Source organism: Colletotrichum abscissum (genome assembly GCF_030869225.1).
Source record: "Colletotrichum abscissum strain IMI 504890 chromosome Unknown Scaffold_9.1, whole genome shotgun sequence".
Lineage (NCBI taxonomy): Eukaryota > Fungi > Ascomycota > Sordariomycetes > Glomerellales > Glomerellaceae > Colletotrichum > Colletotrichum abscissum.
The window spans coordinates 1,188,085-1,209,497 of NW_026850536.1; the positions used below are offsets into that span (position 1 = coordinate 1,188,085).

General features: G+C 54.6%; 5 protein-coding genes across 5 annotated transcripts; 2 read left to right on the forward strand and 3 right to left on the reverse strand.

Moving 5' to 3' along the window:
• Window positions 1-1,140: 1,140 nt before the first annotated feature.
• CABS01_04875 (NADPH-cytochrome P450 reductase) lies at window positions 1,141-3,486 on the reverse strand (the record flags this gene model as incomplete). The annotated part of the gene is made up of 2 exons (XM_060538245.1): window positions 1,141-1,641; window positions 1,705-3,486. 2 exons carry the CDS (start codon window positions 3,484-3,486, stop codon window positions 1,141-1,143), a joined length of 2,283 nt encoding a protein of 760 aa, XP_060389907.1.
• Window positions 3,487-3,727: 241 nt separating this feature from the next.
• CABS01_04876 (uncharacterized protein) lies at window positions 3,728-4,774 on the reverse strand (the record flags this gene model as incomplete). The annotated part of the gene is made up of 2 exons (XM_060538246.1): window positions 3,728-3,817; window positions 4,253-4,774. The coding sequence occupies 2 exons, from the start codon at window positions 4,772-4,774 to the stop codon at window positions 3,728-3,730; spliced, it is 612 nt and encodes a 203-aa protein (XP_060389908.1).
• Window positions 4,775-5,339: 565 nt separating this feature from the next.
• CABS01_04877 (uncharacterized protein) lies at window positions 5,340-6,552 on the forward strand (the record flags this gene model as incomplete). Its single annotated transcript, XM_060538247.1, has 4 exons — window positions 5,340-5,389; window positions 5,736-5,804; window positions 5,835-5,969; window positions 6,339-6,552. Coding segments are annotated over 4 exons (468 nt in total), but the record flags the coding sequence as incomplete, so codon positions are not given.
• A 4,260-nt stretch (window positions 6,553-10,812) lies between these two features.
• Window positions 10,813-19,779, forward strand: CABS01_04878 (cell morphogenesis protein PAG1; the record flags this gene model as incomplete). The annotated part of the gene is made up of 3 exons (XM_060538248.1): window positions 10,813-10,839; window positions 11,784-12,686; window positions 12,769-19,779. The coding sequence occupies 3 exons, from the start codon at window positions 10,813-10,815 to the stop codon at window positions 19,777-19,779; spliced, it is 7,941 nt and encodes a 2,646-aa protein (XP_060389910.1).
• A 435-nt stretch (window positions 19,780-20,214) lies between these two features.
• On the reverse strand, window positions 20,215-21,083 carry CABS01_04879 (thioredoxin-like protein 4A; the record flags this gene model as incomplete). The annotated part of the gene is made up of 5 exons (XM_060538249.1): window positions 20,215-20,297; window positions 20,403-20,502; window positions 20,572-20,660; window positions 20,784-20,916; window positions 21,000-21,083. 5 exons carry the CDS (start codon window positions 21,081-21,083, stop codon window positions 20,215-20,217), a joined length of 489 nt encoding a protein of 162 aa, XP_060389911.1.
• Between the last annotated feature and the right edge of the window lie 330 nt (window positions 21,084-21,413).

Sequence of the window (21,413 nt, forward strand, 5' to 3'; positions counted from 1 at the left end):
TTGACAACGACTCTCGTGTGGTTGACGGTATCCGTAAAATAAGGCCGTGGGGAGACGGACGGGAAGGGGAAGCGAAAGCTCGCACTCGGAGAGCAGTTTCTGGTTTAGTGCCATCGTCTGACCCCGGTCACCGAGTCGATCCTCCGCTCGGCAGGCAGTGCCCATCCGTATCTTGGGATGTTTGCGGGGTGGGGGGAGGGAAGGGGGATTGAATCACGTCTCTGCCCCGTTCCTGGTTCACCACCTCAGTGTCTCTTTCCTCCTCCACTCCGGGTTTGTCTTTTGTCGGAAGTTCAGATTGGTCCAGGGAAACCGGGGGAGGGGTTATGGCAGGGTGTTCGAACCTGTTGTTGGATATGCTGACTGATTGCGAGGTAAGGATTATTTGATTCTCTGCCGCACGGCGGCACGGGAGGACGGCGGCTTGGTGTTCCCCGATCTGTCCAGCTTTTCCGATTCAATTATTGATTACTGACCAAAAGTGACGGGGTCCCAAGTTTGCGTCAAGAAGAGGATGATATATGTCCCTGCTCGATTAGGAAGGGGAAGAGATCAACCACCACAAAGGCAAATCACGCCATGGCGACCGTAAAATTGCTGCCACTATCCGTGTCACCAGCATCTCGTCACAGATGGCCGCACCAGATGGCTTCGGTTGAGTTTGGCCCGGTCTGGTTGGACCCCGGTAGTCATTCCCAAGATACCACAATGCTTTTCAATATAAAGACTTGGGTGTCTGGGCTCATGGTACATCACATTTGGCACATCATGAGAACTTTGGAAGATGAACTGTCTATACTCTGAACGAATCATTATCTGCAGTACAAACTCCAAAAGAATAAAAGACCAACCGACAGTCCAGCGGCATACGCGACGAGAGGATAACGGCATAGGAACAAGAAAATAGACAAGTTATATGCCAAGTTGAAAACCCAAGTCAAGCAACCAAGCCAATCCCCTTGTCCGCTCGTCATCATGCCTGCCTGCCCAACGTTGCTTTAATGTAGAATAGTTTCAAAGAAGAACCCCGTCTGCGCGATCTGCCTGCAAAGAGGTCGGTGGGATGGGTTTAGGTAGGTGTGGGTTTCCCCGAGACATTACTCCGGTCATCCCGATCCAATATGCACAACATACGCCGCCCTATGCTGATATAGAAGACGTGCGCACATCTATACACACACATCCCACGCACGCACAAAGTTTCGCGCCTCTATAAGAGGGCGTAGATGCCTTCTCCGTTTTCCGTCTAGATCCCATACTCCGTGTCGCATAAGACAGACCGACTCTATGACCAGACATCCTCCTGAGGTATTTGTTAGCATTGGTCACGAAGCTGTTGTGAGAATATAGAATCCGGCGTACCTGGTATTGGTTGGCTGCTCTCATGTTCTTGACAATCTCCTCGGCCTTGGCCTCAGAGATGCCACGCTGCTCCGCCAGAATCTGGCCCAGAACGGTGTTGACCTCACGAGCCATGTTGGCGGCGTCACCACAGACGTAGAAGTAGGCCTTCTTCTCGAGAAGCTCGTTGATCTCCTTGGAGCGCTCCTTGAGACGGTGCTGAACGTAGACCTTCTTGGGGCCCTCGCGGGAGAAAGCGGTGATGAGTTCGAACTTGTCGCCGAGATCCTTCTTGTATTGCTGTTACAATGGTTAGCCTCGCGTCATGGAACGTGCAAAAGCTTGCTTGTGAAGTTTGCTTACCTCCCACTCATCCTTGTACAAAAAGTCCTCGGTCGACTTGCGGCATCCGAAGAAGAGAATCGTCTGACCAACATCGGCGCCATCGCGAGCCAACTTGGCTCTCTCCTGAATGAAACCGCGGAAGGGGGCAGCACCGGTACCGGGACCAATGCAGATGACGGGCTTGGAGGGATCGGAAGGCAGCTTGAAGTTGGAATGGCGGACGTGGACGGGCACGTGGATACCGTCGTACTTGTTTCTGGGGCCAGTAATCTCGTAGGTCAGTCCAAAGGCGGTAGGCTCGGGGTCGTTGTTCTGCTTCTGCTTCAGAGCGAGGAGATAGTTTGTAGCGACACCACGGAACGGATCGCCGCGGCCAGGGATCGTCTGGTTCTCGACCACGGCGGTAATGGAGATCTTCTTGGGCTGGACCAGGGACGAGGAGGAGATGGAGTAGTAACGGGGCTGGAGCTTGGTGAGGCCTTCAATCCACGCGGAGAAGGGGATGTTGGTCCACTTTTGACCGCCGCTGACAGAGTCCAAGAACCGAACAATGTTGTAGAAGTGAGCACCAGTCTTCTCGTGGAAGAGCTCCTTGTCGCCTCCGAGCTTGACCATCTCGGCCTTGATGTCTTCGCTGGGAGCGAAGGCGGCGAGGGTGGAAATGAACTGGCGGGAAACGGGGGCGCAGATCTCGAGGTGGTAGCGAACAATGGCATCGTAGGTGGTGGGCGTGGGGAAGGGGACCTTGGCGGTAGGCTCGAGGGCCTTGACGCTGACGACCGAGTGTCTCTGCTCAGTAAGTCCGACAAGGTCAAGGAAGCGGTCAACCTCTTCACCGGGGTTCGTGGGCCAGATGGCAATGTGGTCACCGGTCTGGTAGGACAAGTTGGATCCGCTGATGTCGACTTCGAGGTGCAGGCAGTTTCTGTCCTTGACGCTGAAGAGCTCCTTGGACTCGGCAATGGGGGCGATGTAGGGGTTGTGGGCGTTGAAGGGGCCCTTGGCGGTACCCTCAAGATGCATCTTGTTCGGCTCTCCGACGTAGACCTCGGCGGACGAAGCGTCGAGACCCTCGCGCTCGAGAATGCTGAAGGTGGGCTCGTAGACAGCCTCGCGCTCCTCCAGACCCATCTTCTCGGCGAGAGCAGCCCACATGGGGTCCTTCCAGGCCAGGAAATCCTCTTCCATGGTACCGGCGCCATCGTCACCCTCGCCAGCCTCGCCGATCTTGTGTGCGCCGAGCTTCACGAGAGCCTTTGTGACGTTGCGAACCATGGAATTGTAGTGCTCGTAGGTGTTGTTACCGAGACCGAAGGCGACAAAGTTGAGGTTGTCCAAGGCGGGGTCGTTGCCCTCGGAGAAGGAGACGTCCTCGCCGGTGATGAATTCGTAGAAATCGACGGCGTTATCGGTGGGCTCGCCCTCACCGTAGGTGGCGAGAACAAACATGACGACCTTGTCGCTGGGGATGGAATCGAGGTTATCGTAGTCGTAGTCCTCCAAGTCGGCGACCATGGTCTCGAGACCGAAGCGGCTCTTGCCTTCCTTTGCGAGTCTCGAGGCGTAGTCCTCGGCGGTACCAGTCTGGGATCCATAGAAGACGATGCAGTTCTTTCCCGACTCATCCATCTTCTCGATGATGTTTCTTGTCTTGCCGGCCTTGGCGCCATTGGCGTTGGCAAAGGCGTTGGCATAGGGGTCCTTGACTACTCCCCAGTATTTGCCCTTTGTGAAGTAGGCGGCCGTACCCAAGAGGATGACGGCCAGGACGACGATGTCCAGCGTGTCGAGTTCCGCCATGTTGGGCCGTCGGACTCAACTGGACTGCTCGGAAGGGTTGCGGCTCGGAAGCACTGACAATTCCGAGATGATGCGCGACAGCGAGAGGTGTTTGTGTTGCAGTAGGGAGGTTTGGCGGGGTTGCTGCAAGGAGGTAAAAAAAGTCGCAAGCGAGCGATGAAGATGAAGAATCACCGACCCAGAAACGCGAGTGGGATTGCCGAGTTGACAGCCGTGAATAGGCGACTATTTAGGGGGGGATCTAACAGCCGCGGGAAGTGGCGGTTGTTGGAGGAAGTTGGAGAAATTCAAGCCTCGTGAGGTAAGGTGAGGTAAGGTACGGAGCGGAATACTGCAATCGTGTTCACATGGGATCAGCGGGGGTGATTCGACAATTGGCCGGGAGGAAGAGATGGTGGATTGCGGTGGTGGAGGAGGAGGAGGAGGAAGATGTGGGTAAAACCAGAAGGGAAGTCTGGTCAGACCGTCAGACCCAGGATTTAGCCCGTCGGTCGGGGAGAGTGGAAACAGTGTGATGCCGAGTTTCGGACACGCACCAGTGCCAGCAGTCCCGGCGCCGCCAATGACGGCCTGACTTGACCTTGCACTGTACACTACCTATACGCAGTATGTCGTATCCAGTCGCAGCGCAACCATTTTGGTAGTGTAGTGTACATAGTACAGCGTGTTACCAAAGGCTGACACCTAGGTAGGTAGACCAAAGCACTGGGATGGGGTGACGGGGGTTTAGGGTCCACGGGCAAAGGAGAAGAATACTTGGGCTTACCGGTCTGTGCAAAGGACGCCGAGACCCCCAGTTGGGAAAGGCACGGGCGGAACCACACAGGCAAAGTTGAGCCTGGGACGACTGAATAGTGGGAGAGCGCGGGAGGAAGAATAAGTGAGGTGTGAGAGTGTCGGGGAGTATTGCGTCGTAGATGTCGCCGACTGCGGTACGGAGTAGAGGAAAGAGAAAGGATAGTGAATAATAAGCGGATTCGGGACGAACAGTCAGCGGGAAGAAATAGGAACGGCGGAGGCTGGAGGAATTTGAGAAGAAGGGCTTAGAAGGAGGGAGTGAGAATAAGAGTAAGAGTAAGGGTCGGAGAGGGCAAGGCCAAGAGAAAGTAAAAAGAGACGACGGGGTTTGTTGGTGCGCTGCAGAAGTCTCTCGTCTCGTTCGACGCAAGTTGATGAGGACACTGGGACAAGCACGCAGGCCGGGGCGGGTAGGCCGCATGGAGCACACGAGGAAACGGACGGAACTTTGGATCGGAAGTGCGATAAGGGACCGGCGGGCATGTTGCATTCAACGGCATGGCTCGGGGATGGTCATGGCTAGTGGACACTGCGCTGGGCTGACTTGGTCTTCTTCCTTGCGAACAACCGCCTAATGGAGTACCTTACCTTGGGGAACAATGTTACTGTGTAATAATGTCATGTACGAATATTCGTAATGAGGCAAGGCAAGGAAGGCAAGGAAAGGTTCGGATACTTGGATGCATTCCGCGCCTCAGAGCCTGGAGCAATCTGGAAGGAACCTACGTAGTAAGGGCTCTCCACCTTCTAGTCGGGTCGGTTTTGGCAAGCTCTGGTTCCAGGATTTGGCAGGACCGTTCCGAGTCGAAAGCGAGCTGGCCTTCCTTCCATTTTCTGTCCCACTCTCGGCGGAAAGCCATTGCTCAATTTCCTCCCGTCTGTACGGAGTAGGTACCTTCCATATGTGCCTTCCTCTGTGCAAGGGAAATTCCTCTACGTACTCCTTGGTAGCTTCCAGCCTTCCATAAGGTAAGGTACCTAGTGAGTGTCCCTACCGCACCGCTTCGGCGCGGACTGTCAGCCTTTTCTTCCTTCCTCTTCCATAATTCTTGGTAGTCCGCCCCAAGACTGAGAACGAGGAAACCACGGGTCAATTCCTGGGCAGGTAATAGTCCGCACCTTCCACCGTTCTCTCTACACAGTACCTACCCCTTACCTTCTGCGTGGTGTTAGGTTCTTGCCGCTGCCATGTACCGTCCCCCCGCCAAACATTCGATACGTACACGCCAGACGCACGGTCTTCTCGGTTATATGCTTAGTCATTCTGGAGTAAACCACTCAGAATGGAGAAGACGGACTTGGAGCTTCGACCAGCGGATCCCGAGGGGTCGGTGCCGAGATATCTCCACGCCTGGGTCCCACCGCGGAAACTTTATGATTTACCTTCCACTCACTGCTTCCACCTTATTGACGGTCAGGGCAGTCTTTTTTGCATGGTACGGCAATCGTAGACTGGAAACCGGCAGAAGCCTACCATCGAACAAGCAACTCTCTTTTGCTGCCAGCCACACCACATGGCCGTAAGCTCTCACAACCATACACTCTCACAGCGTCTATGGTAAAGAACAGACCGCTGTTCTCTACAGACTACAAGCTTCTGAAAGGTGGTCTGATGAGGCGTCGACGGACCGCTCCTACGTCCATAATAAGAATTCAGGAATCAGGACAGCTCGCCAACACTCCAGGTAGGTAGTGGACTATCCTACCCGTACGGAGTACATCTCACCCTGCGGTATGCCAACAAGGGGACGGTGCGTCTGACTCGGGTGGTTCATTGAATCATTCATCGTTGATGACACCGCAGTAGCAGTCCCCGTTCTCCTATTCTCTTTCTCCGCTTCTACACCATTCGATTGGGTTGGCACACGAGTGACGACGGTAGCCCACATGGTCACTGCCACAAGCCTAAGCTGGCGCAGGGAAACCCCGCGAGACCGATAACGAGCCCAGCCCACACTTCATGCCGCCTCGCCACGGCACCACGGCAGTTGTTGTGTCATGTCCTCCAAGCCTCCAACAGTTAACGACTCCAACAGTCAACGACTTTACTCTAGGTGCTGCGGTCAGTTCTGGCACGAGGATACCCAACTGACTATCTACTGCGTTCGAAACTACGAATACGCCTTTACTGTACTACGATCTACTGCATACGGATGGAGTATGGGTGCGGACGGCTCCTTGGCATCTGTAGTGTACTCGACGCAGTACTCTGCATCACCTGTCTCAGTCCTGACACCGTTGACTTCTCCCATCAGTCTACATACATGAGTTGCCTTTAACGCTGGCCCATTCCGCGGCTGCCCGGTGCCTCGGGTTCCGTCGCAAGGAACTGACGCAGTCCATTTCAGGCCACGTCTTCATCAATGACAGCCACATTTATTTCGGCCGAAGCCTCCGACGACCCAAGCTTCTGCTTAATGACACGGCGACTCGGCCTAACAATCTCAGATCACTCCGAGCGGCGCCAGGGCGCAGCGGTGATCCACGCGGGCCGTACCTCAATGCTTCTCGAACACGTTTTCTCCAAAGCCTTCATCTCGGGAGTCGACGTATTGTGTTCGCGTAGGTATGATGATCATCAACGGCGAGGCGTTTTACTGTCAACTGGGATACCTATCGGACTGGTAGAGAATCCAAAACCGAACACGAATACGCGGAACCTGTGTGCCTCAATAGGCCCGCTGTCTCAACCACCCACCACCCCAACTCTCCCGGCCGTCCCTGTCTGCACACTGTCCGTGGAGTGGAGCCCAACAGTCGACGGCATCACGGTGCGCCGGGCCCGTCCCAAAGTCCGCTGCTTCCATGATGCCGGCCGGCGATAACATGAAGGAGAGAGAGATCGCCACTGTCTGCCTCAGCTTTTCCCTCTAGCCATGGTGGTGAGCCACGCCGTCACTGCCGTAGTGAGACCGGATCAGCATCCGAAACAATCACCGGACCTCTTTGCTAGCGATCCAGCAAAGGCACCGGGCCTAGATTACGGGACAGCTGGCCTCTCCGGGCGGTTTGGAGGGTTTCACCGCAGCTTCGGTCTCGGACCTTCACGCCAGTCCTGGCTCTCCACCACCGGCGGATACCCACTCTGATCCTACCTGGGCCGCTTCTTTGCCTGCAGGCGGCGCTCCACCCCCATGCCCGTGTTTGCTGATGAAAATAGAAGCAAAATAAGCGATTAGCATCATCGAATTGTGGCCAGAGCCAATGTCCTAGGGTTCGAGTGGTACTCGCGAGAATGGCAAGCGGTGCAGATTCAACCGAATAATGAGCCAGCGTTGCCTCCTTAAAAGGGAGCCAGTCTCTGCGAACGACTTTGGACTGGCAGTACCATCGATTTCTTCGCCATGGCTCGTTTCTCGTACAAGCGTGGCAGAGTTGAAACCCTCGACAAGTTGTCTTTCAATCACCTGCTCCACCGCGAGTGCCGAGCATTACCGTCCATTACTTTCTTTTCTCACCTTCACCATGATCTCACCTTGGCAAGCCAGGCTGGGGCACCTGGCGTTGGTGATTAAACCCACGTATTGAATGCGATGCCATCACGCGGTCAGGGCCGACAGGGTCAACGGCGTCCTCGATGGCAGTCAACTTCATCAAATGGTCATGAATGGTCAGAAAAAACTATTACAGACGCTCTCAACCACTGGCTGCTTGCAGAAAAATGCAAGACGCCATTGCGACGGTTGCGAGATATGACAGCGTTAAGTCGAGAACTGTCGATCGACGGCATTCGATGCTGGCTCATTTGAAGCGTGAACTGGGATTGATGTATTCGGATATTTCCAGGCCACACGTGCAGCGGACAATACCAGCGGCAATCATCCTGCATGTGCCGCAGCCTGCGGGCATCAGCATCGGGAAGCGAAATGGTTCTCGGGCAGCAAGTCTCGCCCATTCTAACTTCAGTTGCTGCCCGTTGGTCGTCAACACATTTCCACGGTAACGTACTCCGTATTATGTATGGATATTTGGGCCGCCTGGCGTCGACGTGACACATCGCCCGTTTCTTTTGGTCGGCCAACGGAGTCAGAAAATGCCATCGGGGGCCGCACGGCAGCCCGCTGTTGCGTCTGCATGAGCATGAATTTGACCGGATCAAACCCCAAGGAAGTCTGCACGTTCAAAGACGATGCGACGTTTTGCTAGGCGACAGAGTGTGCTCATATTTGCGGACTGCTTTACAGGTTCACACGGACTTGACATACTAATCATTTATCTCAGGAATCAGGAGCAGCTGAAGATGAAAAGACCAGATTGTGATGCACGAACGGAGCTCTGGGTTTATCAAAGACTGTCGATTCTTATTCTACAAAGTGCGAGCCAACCTCCTGATACTGCTTGGTCTCGTGGGCATGGCAATATTAAGAGTGTTCAGCTGGATGGGACCGTGACAATCAATGCCCGCCTACCCGCATTCCCGCCGCCGCCGCCGCCTGCCTCACAGATTCACAGCTCGGCCAATGTTTCCGTCCCTGGGCCATTCCCAGCAAGCTCCAGCGCATCCAGGGGTTCAAGAGGAGTCGTCCGTTATTAAGCCCTCGAGTCGAGGCTTGGCCTTCCCCGTCTCAGGGACCCTTCAGCCTATCGTGCCTGTGTGCCTGGGACCTTTCAGCTATCGGACGGTGGACCAAGCAATGCTTCCCTTGGGTGCCCCTCGTCGTCGAGTGGTTTGTGGGAGAAGCTGATTGGGCGTGGCCCTTGCATAGATGCCCCCCTTGTCGCGTGGCCAGTGCTATGGAGAAAATTTGTGACGGACTGGCGATTTGGCCTGGTAGCGAAGGTTTCTGGGCTAAAGAAGCCACATCTCGGGTCACTTTGCTAGTGTCTGACAAGAAGATGGTGATTGGCGCCGACAGTTGGACTACGGCAAAGACGGTGATGTGCCAGTGGGCGAATCAAGCGAGGCACTATGGATGTGCATCTGAGAGATGAACATGGACATCATCAATGGCCTACCTATCCACGGATACAGGTTACAGCCGAGCAAGAGGGCCACGAGGGCCTTGCAGGCTCAGGTTCAGGTTCAGGGACTGGCAGGGAGATGCCGAATGAGAGGTGCAGGTCTCAATTTGAAGAGGGACTCGAGAAGCTATTTGTGATCTCATAGCTCGCGGTGCCTTGGGCAGCGGATGGCTCAGGATCAGGGGAAGGAGGGGAAAGGCATGACATGGACCGGCACGAAACCCTGTTGACTTTCTTTTCTTCTGCTGGTCCTGTGAGACTTGGGACTTGGAGAGAGAGGAGAGACAGGCGGGAGCAAGACAAGGCATTTGATGGCTTGTTGGATTGGTGAAGTTGCATCGGGTAAGTAAGACTTCGTTGTGGTCATGGCTGACGAGCATGAGAAAGAAAACATCATGACCTCAGAGGCTCTGAGAAGCGACAATCCATAGTACGTACGTGCCTTACGCAGTACTCCGTACTCCGTACCCAAAAAGTAGTCGGACGGTACCTACGGAGTTCGGATGTGTGGGCGCTGTGTGTAATTGCGGCGAGCAAGGCACCCAGGCACTACCTTGCCTTATGCTTCTTTTCGCAACCCCTCGGCCCCTGGCCCCTGGCCCCTGGTTATGTACGGGAGCATGGTAAGGAATGGTACGGTAGGTATTCGGTGGTTTCCAACGGCCAATGGCGCCCTTTTCTTCTTCTTTTGCTTCTTCTGCTTCTTTTCTGGGTTGGTCTGGCGGGTTTATAGGCTCGGTGGCAGCAACCCAATGCAGCCATGGACTCGTAGTCAAGCCATACAACCCCCAGCAGAAGAAAAGGGCTGTGTTGAACGTGGTATCCAGTGGCCAATGGGTCAGAATGCCATGTTCGTATGAGGAGGAGTCCTGGAAGAGAGGAAATGGAAGAGAGAGAGAGAGAGAGAGAGAGAGGTTGGTGCTTCAAGCTTGCAGCTTGGTACCAGGTTTCGATTGGGGTCGATTCCCACTTGGTTGGTATTAACTGGCACTGACTGGGCAGACTGGCTAGTAGATTGATTGATTGATTGATTGACTGGATGGGCATGTCCGACTTTCTCTTGTTGGGTTGCTTTATTGAACAAGATTATATTGGATTTGAATTGGGATTAGGATTGGAACAGGCTGGTCCTTTTGCCTTGTCTTGCTGCTCGGCCTCCTTTCCCAATTACCTACCATCCCATTCCCCCCCCAAAGGGCCCCAAAGAGCCCTGCCTTCCCCAATCATCATGATGAACATGCTCTTTCATCATTCATTACCCACCGGTTTGAACTTGCCAGCACCATCATCATCAAAATACTCCGTATACCCGACCTTCCTAGTATACGGAGTAACCCCCAATCCTAATCCAATTGCCGTCTGTCCTATTCTGCCATTCTGGTCCGATTTCAATTTGATCCGATCCTTTTTGTCTTCTTCCGCTGCCACGTTTATTTGATATTCTTCATCCTTCATCGTCCACGCCACCCACCAACTCACCACCACCCGATTCCGTCCATCTTCGATACTTTGTGGCGGCCACCAGCGACGGTGCACAAACCTTCGAATGCCGTAAGACCCCGGATCATGGGACTCGATCCGTCGCAACAATGGGTGAGTTTACAACTTTTTCCAATTGGGAATTCTCGCTATTATACCTATATTCTTGCCTTGGTCCTTTCCCCCCTTCCCATCCCCCCCGCATAGCTGCGTCAAGTAAAGCCTTCATCCACATCACAACCGAAGCCAAGCATCTCGAGCTTTGAGCCTTGCTTGCTTGCATTGCTTGCATTGCTCCCCGGAGTTCCATCCCACCCGCCCCTACCTAGCCTTTCACCCCTCGCTTGGCCCTCTATTTTGCCTTTGGTCTCATGCCATGCGGCGCCGCATCGCCTTACGTACGACGTGACGGATACTCGCTCGCCGACGAACGCGCTTCCCTCGTCTTCTCTTTTCGTCTCGTTTCGTCCCGTCTCTATCTCTCTCCCTGGCCCGCCATGAGGTGAACAGGCAAGGTTACGGATTAGCTTAGTCTGGCCTGACCTTTTTTCTCGCCTCGTCTTCGTCTTTCTCGGCCCTCCTCCGACGGCTATCAAGGGTTGCTCATCGTCCCGTGCTACACCACCACCACCACCACCACCACCAACGCTATCACGTCCACCGGCAACACCACCTTACCTTGTTAGCAAACCACACGCGCGCTACCCATCCGCTACACACAAAGCCAGCTCGCACGCAACACACAGACATTGGGTCCGTAAACCCCCAGCCTCGCGCGGCTTCCCTCTCTCTGTGCGCTCTGCTCCCACCCAGGCCCAAGTCGAATCAGGTCGACGACCCTGTGAACTGTGGTGCGGCTCTCCTGGCTTCCGCTGGCCGTTGGCGTTAGGTTGCTTGTGCGGCTTTGCCCTGCGTTGCTCTTCGACCCTTGGGTTTTTAGCGTTGCGCCCTCCCTACCTAATCGCGGTCCCCAATCGTCCCTCTCCTGTCCCAAAGTGTATTCTCTTCGTCGCATCTATTCTCCTTCTGGTCTGCACTGGGCTCCCCGTGTGTGCTAGACCACACATCTGTGCACCTTCAAAACGTCCAACGCATACAAACCTCCACCCCATCTGCGTCCCTACGCGCAGTCTGCCGTTTCACAAGAGAGGGGAAGGCCTGTCACTAACCATAAGACGTCGTCTCGTCTAGCTCCGTCCCAGGCGACGCTGCCCGATCTTTTACAGGACCCGCCATTAAAGTTCTCTCCGCGATCCGTCACCACCCTCGACGAAGAAGACGAGGACGACGCCGATTGGGACCGAACCCTGCGACCCGCCGCCCTCGAACCCCATCCTCATCCTCCGCTGCCTCGCTCCGTCACCCACTCCCGCGATTCCTCCTACGAAAAGCTCTCCTCACATCCGCTCCCTCCGATCTCCGGCTCCAACATCTCCCCTCGAACACATACCCACGCCCACGCTCACGCTCAGTCTCGGACAGCAGGAGGAGGAGGAGGCCTCGGAGGCGTTATCGAACGACTCATTGATCCCAAGAGCGCATCATACGGTCACCATCGTCAGACCTCCATAGTTCACGGCATCCAACACTCTAGAAATGGAAGTCACGCCAGCTCGTCTTCGAGTCCTCTCAGCCCGCAGATAATTGCTGCTGCCGGCGCGGGTCTCACCCCAGAACGTCCTGATATGCACGCCGTTGGCCGCCTAGACCCGGACGCGCCTCCGGGGTTGCGCCCAGGTACCGCCATGTCTGGCACCACCGTCAACTCCGGGCCCATTGTCCCCGAAAGAACATCTTCAGCTACCGACTTTTCCAATTCCTCCGTCGCGCAGAGAAAGGTGGAACGAATGCATAGCAAGACGAGGCGCGAACACGCACACCACCACTCCCATTCTTCCAAGCACCACAGGGATGAGCAAAAGACTGTCGGAGAATACGCTTTGCATGTGCTCTTCACATCTGTAAGTTGTGAAGACCGCTTCCACCTCGCGCAGCAGAAGTGGAAAAAGAAACAAAGACATACGATAATAACCCGTTTTCTAGTTTATTGCGCAAGCCGAGGAGAAACTCAATGACTGCATCACAGTTCCCTTTGAGCCCGAGCCGCAGGTCGAGCAGATCTGCGGCCCGGGGGTCGACCCATCCTTCGACCAGATTATTACCGCCTTGGGCCACATTGCCAGGCCGCGACCGAAACCCCTGATAGATTCCATGATGCTGTGGAGGAAGAGCAAAAGCGACGCGGCCAACGAAGCCCGAAGTCAGTTGCAGCAATCAAGGGGCGCGGCACCAGGTCCCCTCCAACGCCGGAACACCGAGCCTCTGCAGCCTCTGCCCGGGGCCATGGACAATGGTCTGACCAGCCCGCAGACTTCATTGGCCGCTAAACAAGAATTCGTGGCACACGCCGAGCGTCGTTCTACCGTTTCCATCTATATACTCTGCCGGGTGCTTCTGGAGGTCATTAGTCAAACGAGTCTTCCTTTCTTGACTCTCGAGATGGAGGAGAAGCTGGAGGGCATCATCTTTGGCCAGCTAAAGATTGCCGACACAGACCAGCTCATGGTCAGCCCGCTGAAACTTGCCAATTGGAATCTCTTTTCGCAGCTCCTTGGCGTCATGAGCGACATCAACTTCAGGGGCGTCACGGAAAGGTTCCTTGGAGACCTTGAACGATCCCTCCAGGAATTGGTCGCCAAAAGTCCCACATCACCAGCAGGTCGCGATGCTGAGGGCAAGATTGAGCTAGTCCTAGGCGGGATGAAGCATCTCAAGGTCAACATGTCACACCCGGAGGCCTGGGAACACTCGTGCGACTTCATGGTAGCCGTCGGGCGCCTGTTCCACCGCTCTCACGGCCAGCGAGTGAAGACAGCCTTTTGCCAGGTGCTTGAGACGCTTTTGCTCACTGTAGCCGCCAAAGCAACAAATCAAGACCTCGCGCATCCCAAATGGATCGAGGTTCTCGGTGCAATCGGTCCCCGCCTGGCGCAGATGTTCATCAAGCCTCGGCACTGGGGGTTCGCCTTTCCTCTGACAGCAACGCTGCTCTGCGTTTCTCCTCCCGACACGTTTGGATCTCAATGGCTCCAGCTGATTCTCCCTCTTCAGCCGAAGCTCAAAGACCGTTTTACACGACCATTATGCCTTCAGGTGATTGCAAGGCTGCTGTGGACATATCTGTACCGAACCAACGATACCCTACCTAATACGAACAGAAAGCTCGACGAGGTGATGAAGTTGGTTTTGCCACCAACTAAGCGCAGCCTCATCGCCTCCGACTCGGCTGTGACGGAGCCAGTGATCCAAATCATCAGAATCATCGGATACAAACAGCCCGAATACTGCTTTAAGCATGTCATCTTCCCATTGATCAATGCGGAATTATTTGTATCCAACAAAGACTTGAAGGTCGAACAGCTTGATCCGGACCGCATGGTCATTGGAATCAGAGCGTTCCTTGCCATCATGTCTGACCTAGAAAAGGCCGATGAGGGCCGGCCGCCTTTCCCAAGCTCATTCCCCCCACCACCTACGATTGAACGCGGGCCTGTCTCTCCCGTAATGGCCTCGCCACACCACACCGCGTCCGCGGGGCCTATTTCGGCAACGCCTGGCGAGGGCGAGCAGCTCTCCCGCCCGGTCCGGACAAGTGCCCTTAGTGATATTGTCCGTGAATACTATCATAAGTTCTGCGAGATTCTCGGCAAGATCACCATCATTTGCGACAACACTTTTGGAGGCCAAGCTGTGTTGGATGAGAAGTTTAACAGTCCTGGCCCCAAGACACCGATTGCCGACACCTTCAACTTTTCACGGCGGGATGACCATCAATCTCCTGCGGATCACAAACAGGCGTTTTACGAGCTTTTACATGTTGCCGTCCAAGCGTTGCCCCGTTGTCTTTCTGTCGATATACCCTTTAACTCTTTGATCAACCTACTTTGCACGGGGACCGCCCACGTACAGTATAATATCGCTTTCTCGTCCGCTCAGTCGCTCAAGGCCATAGCCCGGCAGGCTCACGCGCAGCAAGTCACCATGGGCTTCGCTCGCTTCATCTTCAACTTTGACGACCGGTACTCAACCATGTCTGATGGCGGCATGCTCGGGCCAGGTCATATTGAGAGCACTCTGCGTTTATACGTTGAGCTGCTTCAAATTTGGATCGAGGAGATAAGACGAAAGACTCGAGATGCTTCTCTCGACCAACTCGAGGCGAGTGACAAACGCGGCGCAAAACTTGATCTCTCCGGCATCTGGGCAGAGGTTGACCAGGCAGAAGCACATGGCTTGTTCTTCCTCTGCTCGCAGTCTCGGAGGGTACGCTACTTTGCCATTACCGTCCTCCGGCTTATCAACGATTTCGACAAGGCGCTCCAGAACCAAGACAAGGATACCCTGAGAGTCATTGACATCTTGGAGAATGATTCGATGCAAGTAATGAACTTTAAGGATGAAGGCCTCTCCGTCGCTGAGAGGAGCAGGCTCCAGAGGGGCATGCAAAACAGTAACATTCGAGGTGCCTTAGTGGAGTTGTGTACCAGTGATGTCTCGTATGACACGACTTTGTGGTTCAAGCTCTTCCCCAATCTCATCCGTATCGCGTACGAAAAGTGTCCCTTTACAGTCACCATTGGCCGGGACCTGATCTGCAACCGAATTCTGCAGATGTACAAAGCTATCGTGCTTTTGTCGGAGCCATCCAGGGGCTTGTACTACGGATCAGATCCCGGGAGCGCCCGCGTCGCCGGTAGGACACCGACAACGCAGCCGGAAATCCTCGTGGAACAATGGAAACTCTACTTGATATTCGCTTGTACGACTCTGGCCGATCCAGGAAGCGTCATGGCTGCCAACCCTCAAGCCGCACAGCATAGCCGAAAGACGTCCAAGCCTGGCTCTGCGGACAAGATTGTCTCAGCCAGAGTCCTCTTCAAGTATCTCATACCCCTCTTGTCAGTTTCATCGGCATCGGTCAGGGACGCCGTGGTCCTCGCCATGGGCTCTATCAACATCCACATCTACCGCACACTCCTCGAAGAGCTAGCAGGACAAGTTTCACGTTGCAACGACGAAGCTCGCGCCCGCATTCATCAGCGTACCAACAGCAGTCCGAGACGCAACCGAAAGATGGATCTTCTGAGGACTGAGATTACCCATGTTTACAAGCTTACCTGCCATTTCCTCAAAATCGAAGACGTCTACAACGACCAGTGGGTTCTCACCAATCTCGTCACCTACACCAAAGACCTCAAGCTCTTCCTCATGGACGGCGAAGTTCAGATGGACTGGGAGTTTCAGAAACTCAGGCGGCATTACTGCGGCCTGACTGAGGAACTCTTCGAAGGAATCAACAGAACCAAGGATCCTTCTCGATGGATGACGTTTGAGTCCCGAAAGTCCGCGTTTTCTTTGATGGAGGATTGGTGCGGCTTCTCGCCAAATCAGACGCAAATCCGAGTCCGAGAAGATACTATGCGGCAATCCCTGATCGACCAACAGTCACTCGGCGAACGAGGCACGGTCACAGCGGCCATGGAGATTGAGAAGCGCAACCTTCGTACGGCAGCTCTCAGTGCCATGGCTGCTCTCTGCGGCGGCCCGATGAGCATCACCACCGAGAGTGGCGCCACGCTCTCATTCGACATTCGAAGAATGCTAGCTTGGATCGAGGCCATTTTCAACTCGGGAAGCGACCGGATGAACGTGATCGGCCGCCGAGCCTTGCAGAACTTGATCGTCCACAACCAGGAATTGCCCTATCTCCTGGAACACTGCATAGCTCGATGTTACCTGTCCGACGTTTCCAAGGTACAGGAGAGCTATTTTGCCGTTGTCACCAAGGTTTTGCTCGAACACCTGGATTACACGTGCCCATTCTGGAAGTTGCTCGGGCTATGCCTGTTCACTCTCGGCAACGATGAAAGTGAAATCAGATCAAAGTCTGCCCGTCTGATGAGGTCTCTGGAGGAGAGGCAGCAGCCAGGACGCACTTCCAAGATCCAGGACTACGACATTAGCATTTCCGACAAGACAAAGGCAGTCTACAAGCTTGCGCAGTTTGAAATCTCCAAACGACTTGCCAAACAGCATACCGAGCTGGCGTTCCATATCTTCTCCGAGTTCACCCTATACTTTAAGGACCTCCAGCCTGCCTCGCAGCGGAATGTTGTTGCCGTCATATTACCCTGGATCCAGTCGATTGAGCTTAGGGTCGATCCCAATGGTGGTCCTATCGCCCAGTCGTACGTACTGCTGGCCAACTTACTAGAGATCACCATCAAGTCAAGCGGTGCTCTACACAACGAGGTTCAAGCTTTATGGCAAGCTCTCGCCACCGGCCCGTATCCCGGAAACGTGCGGCTGATCCTCGACTTTATAATATCTCTTTGCCTCGAGAGACGCGAGCAAAACTTTGTCGAGTACGCCAAGCAGATTGTGGTCTTCCTCTCGAGCACCACGAGCACCCCCGGCATGAAGGTTGTCGAGTTCCTTCTGATGCAGATTACTCCCAAGGCAATGGTCCCGAACGAAAAGAAGGACGCCATGCCGCCGCCGCCCGACATTGGCCTGCTCCCTTACTGTGCAGACCTGGGCGAGGCACTCCCCGTAGGCACGAAGCAAGCCGGCTTCTCCCTCGGACAGCTCTCTCTCATCTTACTTGTTGATCTAATGGTTTCGCCTGTGCACCTCACTCCTGAGAACGTGCCAGTGCTACTTCAGGTGGTCACCGTGCTCTGGGACCATTACACCCCTCTCGTCCAGGAGCAAGCTAGAGAAATGCTAGTCCATCTCATCCATGAGCTTGTCATTTCTCAACTGGATGACGAGACGGAGCTTACGGCTAGAGCGTCGATCGAAGACCTCATTGATCTGATTCGCCGCCACGATCGTTCAGTCGTTTGGGGCTACGAGGACAGCAACGGCAAGGCCGACGACCACGACAACAAGGTCCCTCCAAGCATGGAGTTCTTGACGGCCGAGGTGGTCAAGACCTTTGAGCTCACCTATCCCGGCATCAAAGACCAATGGGGCAGGCTGTCCCTGACGTGGGCAACCTCGTGTCCTGTCAGGCACCTCGCGTGTCGCTCATTCCAGATTTTCCGCTGCATCCTCACGTCACTCGACCAGTTCATGCTGGGTGATATGCTCGCCCGCTTATCGAACACTGTTGCAGACGAAGACACCGAGATCCAAACGTTTGCCATGGAGATTCTCACCACGCTGAAGACGCTCATTCTTAAGCTCGACGCAGACAAGCTGCTTACGTTTCCTCAGTTGTTCTGGACAACATGTGCTTGCTTAGAGTCCATCAATGAGCGCGAGTACTTGGAGGCTGTGGAGATGCTCAATGAGTTCCTGACAAAGGTTGACTTTAGGTCGCCCAATGTCCGTAGGTTGTTGCTCGAAGGCCAGCCTTCGAGATGGGACGGCGCCTGGGAGGGCCTCCAGTCTTTGCTCTACAAGGGGTTGAGATCATCCATCTGTATGGAGGCCACGCTCACTACTCTGGACAAGGTGGTTCAATTGCCCAGTGACGGCCTCATTGGCGACGACAGTCGACTTTTCTTCGCGATTCTGGCCAATTTCCCCCGTTTCTTGCACGAGATGGAAGAGGATGAGCCTAGTGAGAAGGTTTTGCAATCCGCCGAGATCCTGTGCACTGTTTGCGAGGCCCACGGATACGGCAACGTCGCTGAAGTGCTTCAGGAATACGTCAGCTTCAAGTACCAGGGCAACAACAGAGAGTTCCAAAGCCGCCTGTTCGCCTCTCTACAGGATCACTTCCTCCCCAACCTTGACTTTAAGATGGTCATTTTCCTCATGGGTCTCCTCACGAATTCCACAGCGTGGGTGAAGCTGAAGACCATGAACGTTCTGAGCATCGTCATCCCCGAGATTGACATGCGGAAGCCCGAACTAGCTGGCCATGGCTCCGATCTCATCTCTCCTCTTTTGCGTCTGTTGCAGACCGAGTTCTGCATGGAGGCACTCGAGGTCTTGGACAACATCATGACAATGTCGGGCAGCGCCATGGACAAGCAGCACCTGCGGATGAGCATGACTCGCTCGACCTCCAAGACGATCCGCAAGGAATACGAGCGAACTGTCAGTCTTTTCGGCATCCCAGAGGCTTCTGGGTGGGCCATCCCAATCCCTGCCAGGAAGACCGATCTCACTCGCGCCAATATACACGCCGCATTCTACATGTGCCAGGCCGCGGAAGGAATCCTGACGGAAGCCACGCCCACACCCGATGTTGAGTTCCACAACGACGACTTCCCGTACAGCTACTTCCAGATGCCCGACCGGACCGAGACGATGATGTCGGACGAAGGCCGCGGAGACGGACACCTCGGCGACCTCGTGACCAAGCTGGACAGCCTCGACGATTTCTTTGACGACCTCGGCTCGAGCCCACCCAGTGACGGCCGCTCGTCTAGGACCATCACCGAGTTCTCACCGGACAGCTTCGAGTCCGGAGCGCAGTTGTATGATGAGCAAATCCTGCCAATCCTGCATCAGGCTTCCAACAACAGCACGTTCCAGAATGGGTTTACTGACAGGCCACCAGCTACGGCAAGGGATCCGAGCTCCAACACGATGAATCCTGGAGCCTTTAGCGCGTCGGCGTCGGGCAGCGGCGGCCTGGGAGGAGGAGGACTAGGAGGAGGTCCAGCAGGCTCCTCCTCGCGGCCCGGTCTCCACTACCGGTCCATCACATCGCCGTCGGCACCGGCATCGTACCAGCCGCACATTAGCGAGTTCACCTCGGACGACGAGTTCCCCGAAGACGTCTTCTCCGACGCCGATGACGAGCGACCGAACACGGGCCATGGCGGCGAGGGTTCCTTTTCGCTGGAGAACATGATTAAGCCGCTCGCGCAGAGCACTCGGTCTCGAATGCGTCGTCTGACGGGTGGCAGGTCACGCGAGAGCGACCGACAGCAGGAGCTTTTCCGAGCTGAGCGGGCTGTCGCGGCACAGCAGGTTCCCAAGGTGCCGACCAACTTTTTGACAAAGATGCCGCCGCAGGGGGAGATGCTCTAAGGGAGATGAGAAGGCGCATCGCGTAATCGTTCAAGTCAAATAGCTGTCTATTTATCTGCATCATGTATAAAAAGCGCTAGTCTACTTGGCCCGAAGGGGGAGATGGTGCAGGTTCACAGAGCACAGCGTATCAGATACTCCTCGTCACACGATTTGGTAGAATGGCGCATGTAAATGAACTTACGTATCATCGTTTCACGAAGAAGGATGGGTAGAGAGACAGGCGAAGAAGAAGGAGGAGAAGAAGGGGGGCTAACGTACCTCACCTAATAATGAAAATGAAAATAAAATAAGAAATTCACATATGACAAGTAAAAGGTTCTTTTGGAATCACAGCATTAGCATCTTCTGGTTCATTGTGACAAAAAGTTTCTTGATTGTGTGAGACCAACCCTAGAGCGTTTCCTGAGTCTGATGATACATCTCTTCCCAAGCCTAAGATGAAGCCGGCCGCTGGGTGTGAGTGTGGATGTGAGGTGCGTAGAGGGTGTTGGTAGGTAGGTATCTAGTATCGGTGTCTGGTGGAGTAATCTGCGCGAGAGGGTGATACACGGGTTAGCAAGAGGAACGAAAGGACGACGGCAAGGGAAAGAAAGAATAGGGCGTCGGAGAAGAAAGCCTACCCTTTGGACTGACGACGAGACCGCGGCCCTTTTTGGCGCCGCGGTAGACCGTCTCGATGATGTCTATGAGTTCTTGCTTGTCTTCCAGCACCCAGTTGAGCTATCGGGAGAGTGTTAGTTGCTGCTAAGGTGGCGCATCGAGAGGAGGAAGGGTGGGGGGTTTGCGTACCTTGTTGTTGTTACCCGTTCCGAAATCAACCATCATGTGTTTATTCCGGAAGAAGAACATGATTGTGCAGGGGTCGTAGAGTTCGTACACTGCCAGGGAGACGAATGTTAGCACCTAGGCGTTCTAGAAAGTTGTTGATGTTTGTATTTCGGTAGGTTGTTGTTCTTTTTCGAGGTAGTGGCGGAGTTGGTGGAAAAGGAGACAAGACGTACTCTGGTTGAAGTCGGGCACCTGGTCGATGTCGCAGACGTAGATGGAGGCAAAGTTCTTGACGCGGTCCGAGATGCGGTAGAGGACTTCGTCTTGTTTCATGCAGTCGCGGTCTGCGTCTCTTCCGAAGCGGATCTGTTGTTGTGAAGAGGAGGTTTGTTAGTCGGGCAGTTCAGCGCGTGTGTAGAGTACGACGGTGTCTGGTTGCGAGGACTTACGACGACGAGGCGCTCTTCTTCGGAGAGGATGGCTTGGTCGACGTGCCAGCCGCTGTTGAGATGGGGGATGACGATGGAACCCATTGTGAAGGTGTGTGCTGTGTGTATGTGAGCGGCGTGTTGCGATTGTTTCGAGGGCGCGTTGGAGGATTGCGTGGGTACGGAAGGCTTCGGTAGTGTCGTGGGATGGTCGCGATGGAATCGTTTGGTTTTCTCGAAACTGGCGGGGGAAGTTTGTTTGGACATGGACTTCCAGCAACTGGTCGGCGAAATGTCATTGCGGGTCCCCCCTGCTAAGGTACCCCCAATCCGCCCCTCCAGATCCCCGCGCTAAACCTGAAAAGAAAAAGAGACAAGAGCGGTCTACACGGCAGAACTTTTTATTTCTTGGAAGGTATCCACCACTGTATTCCG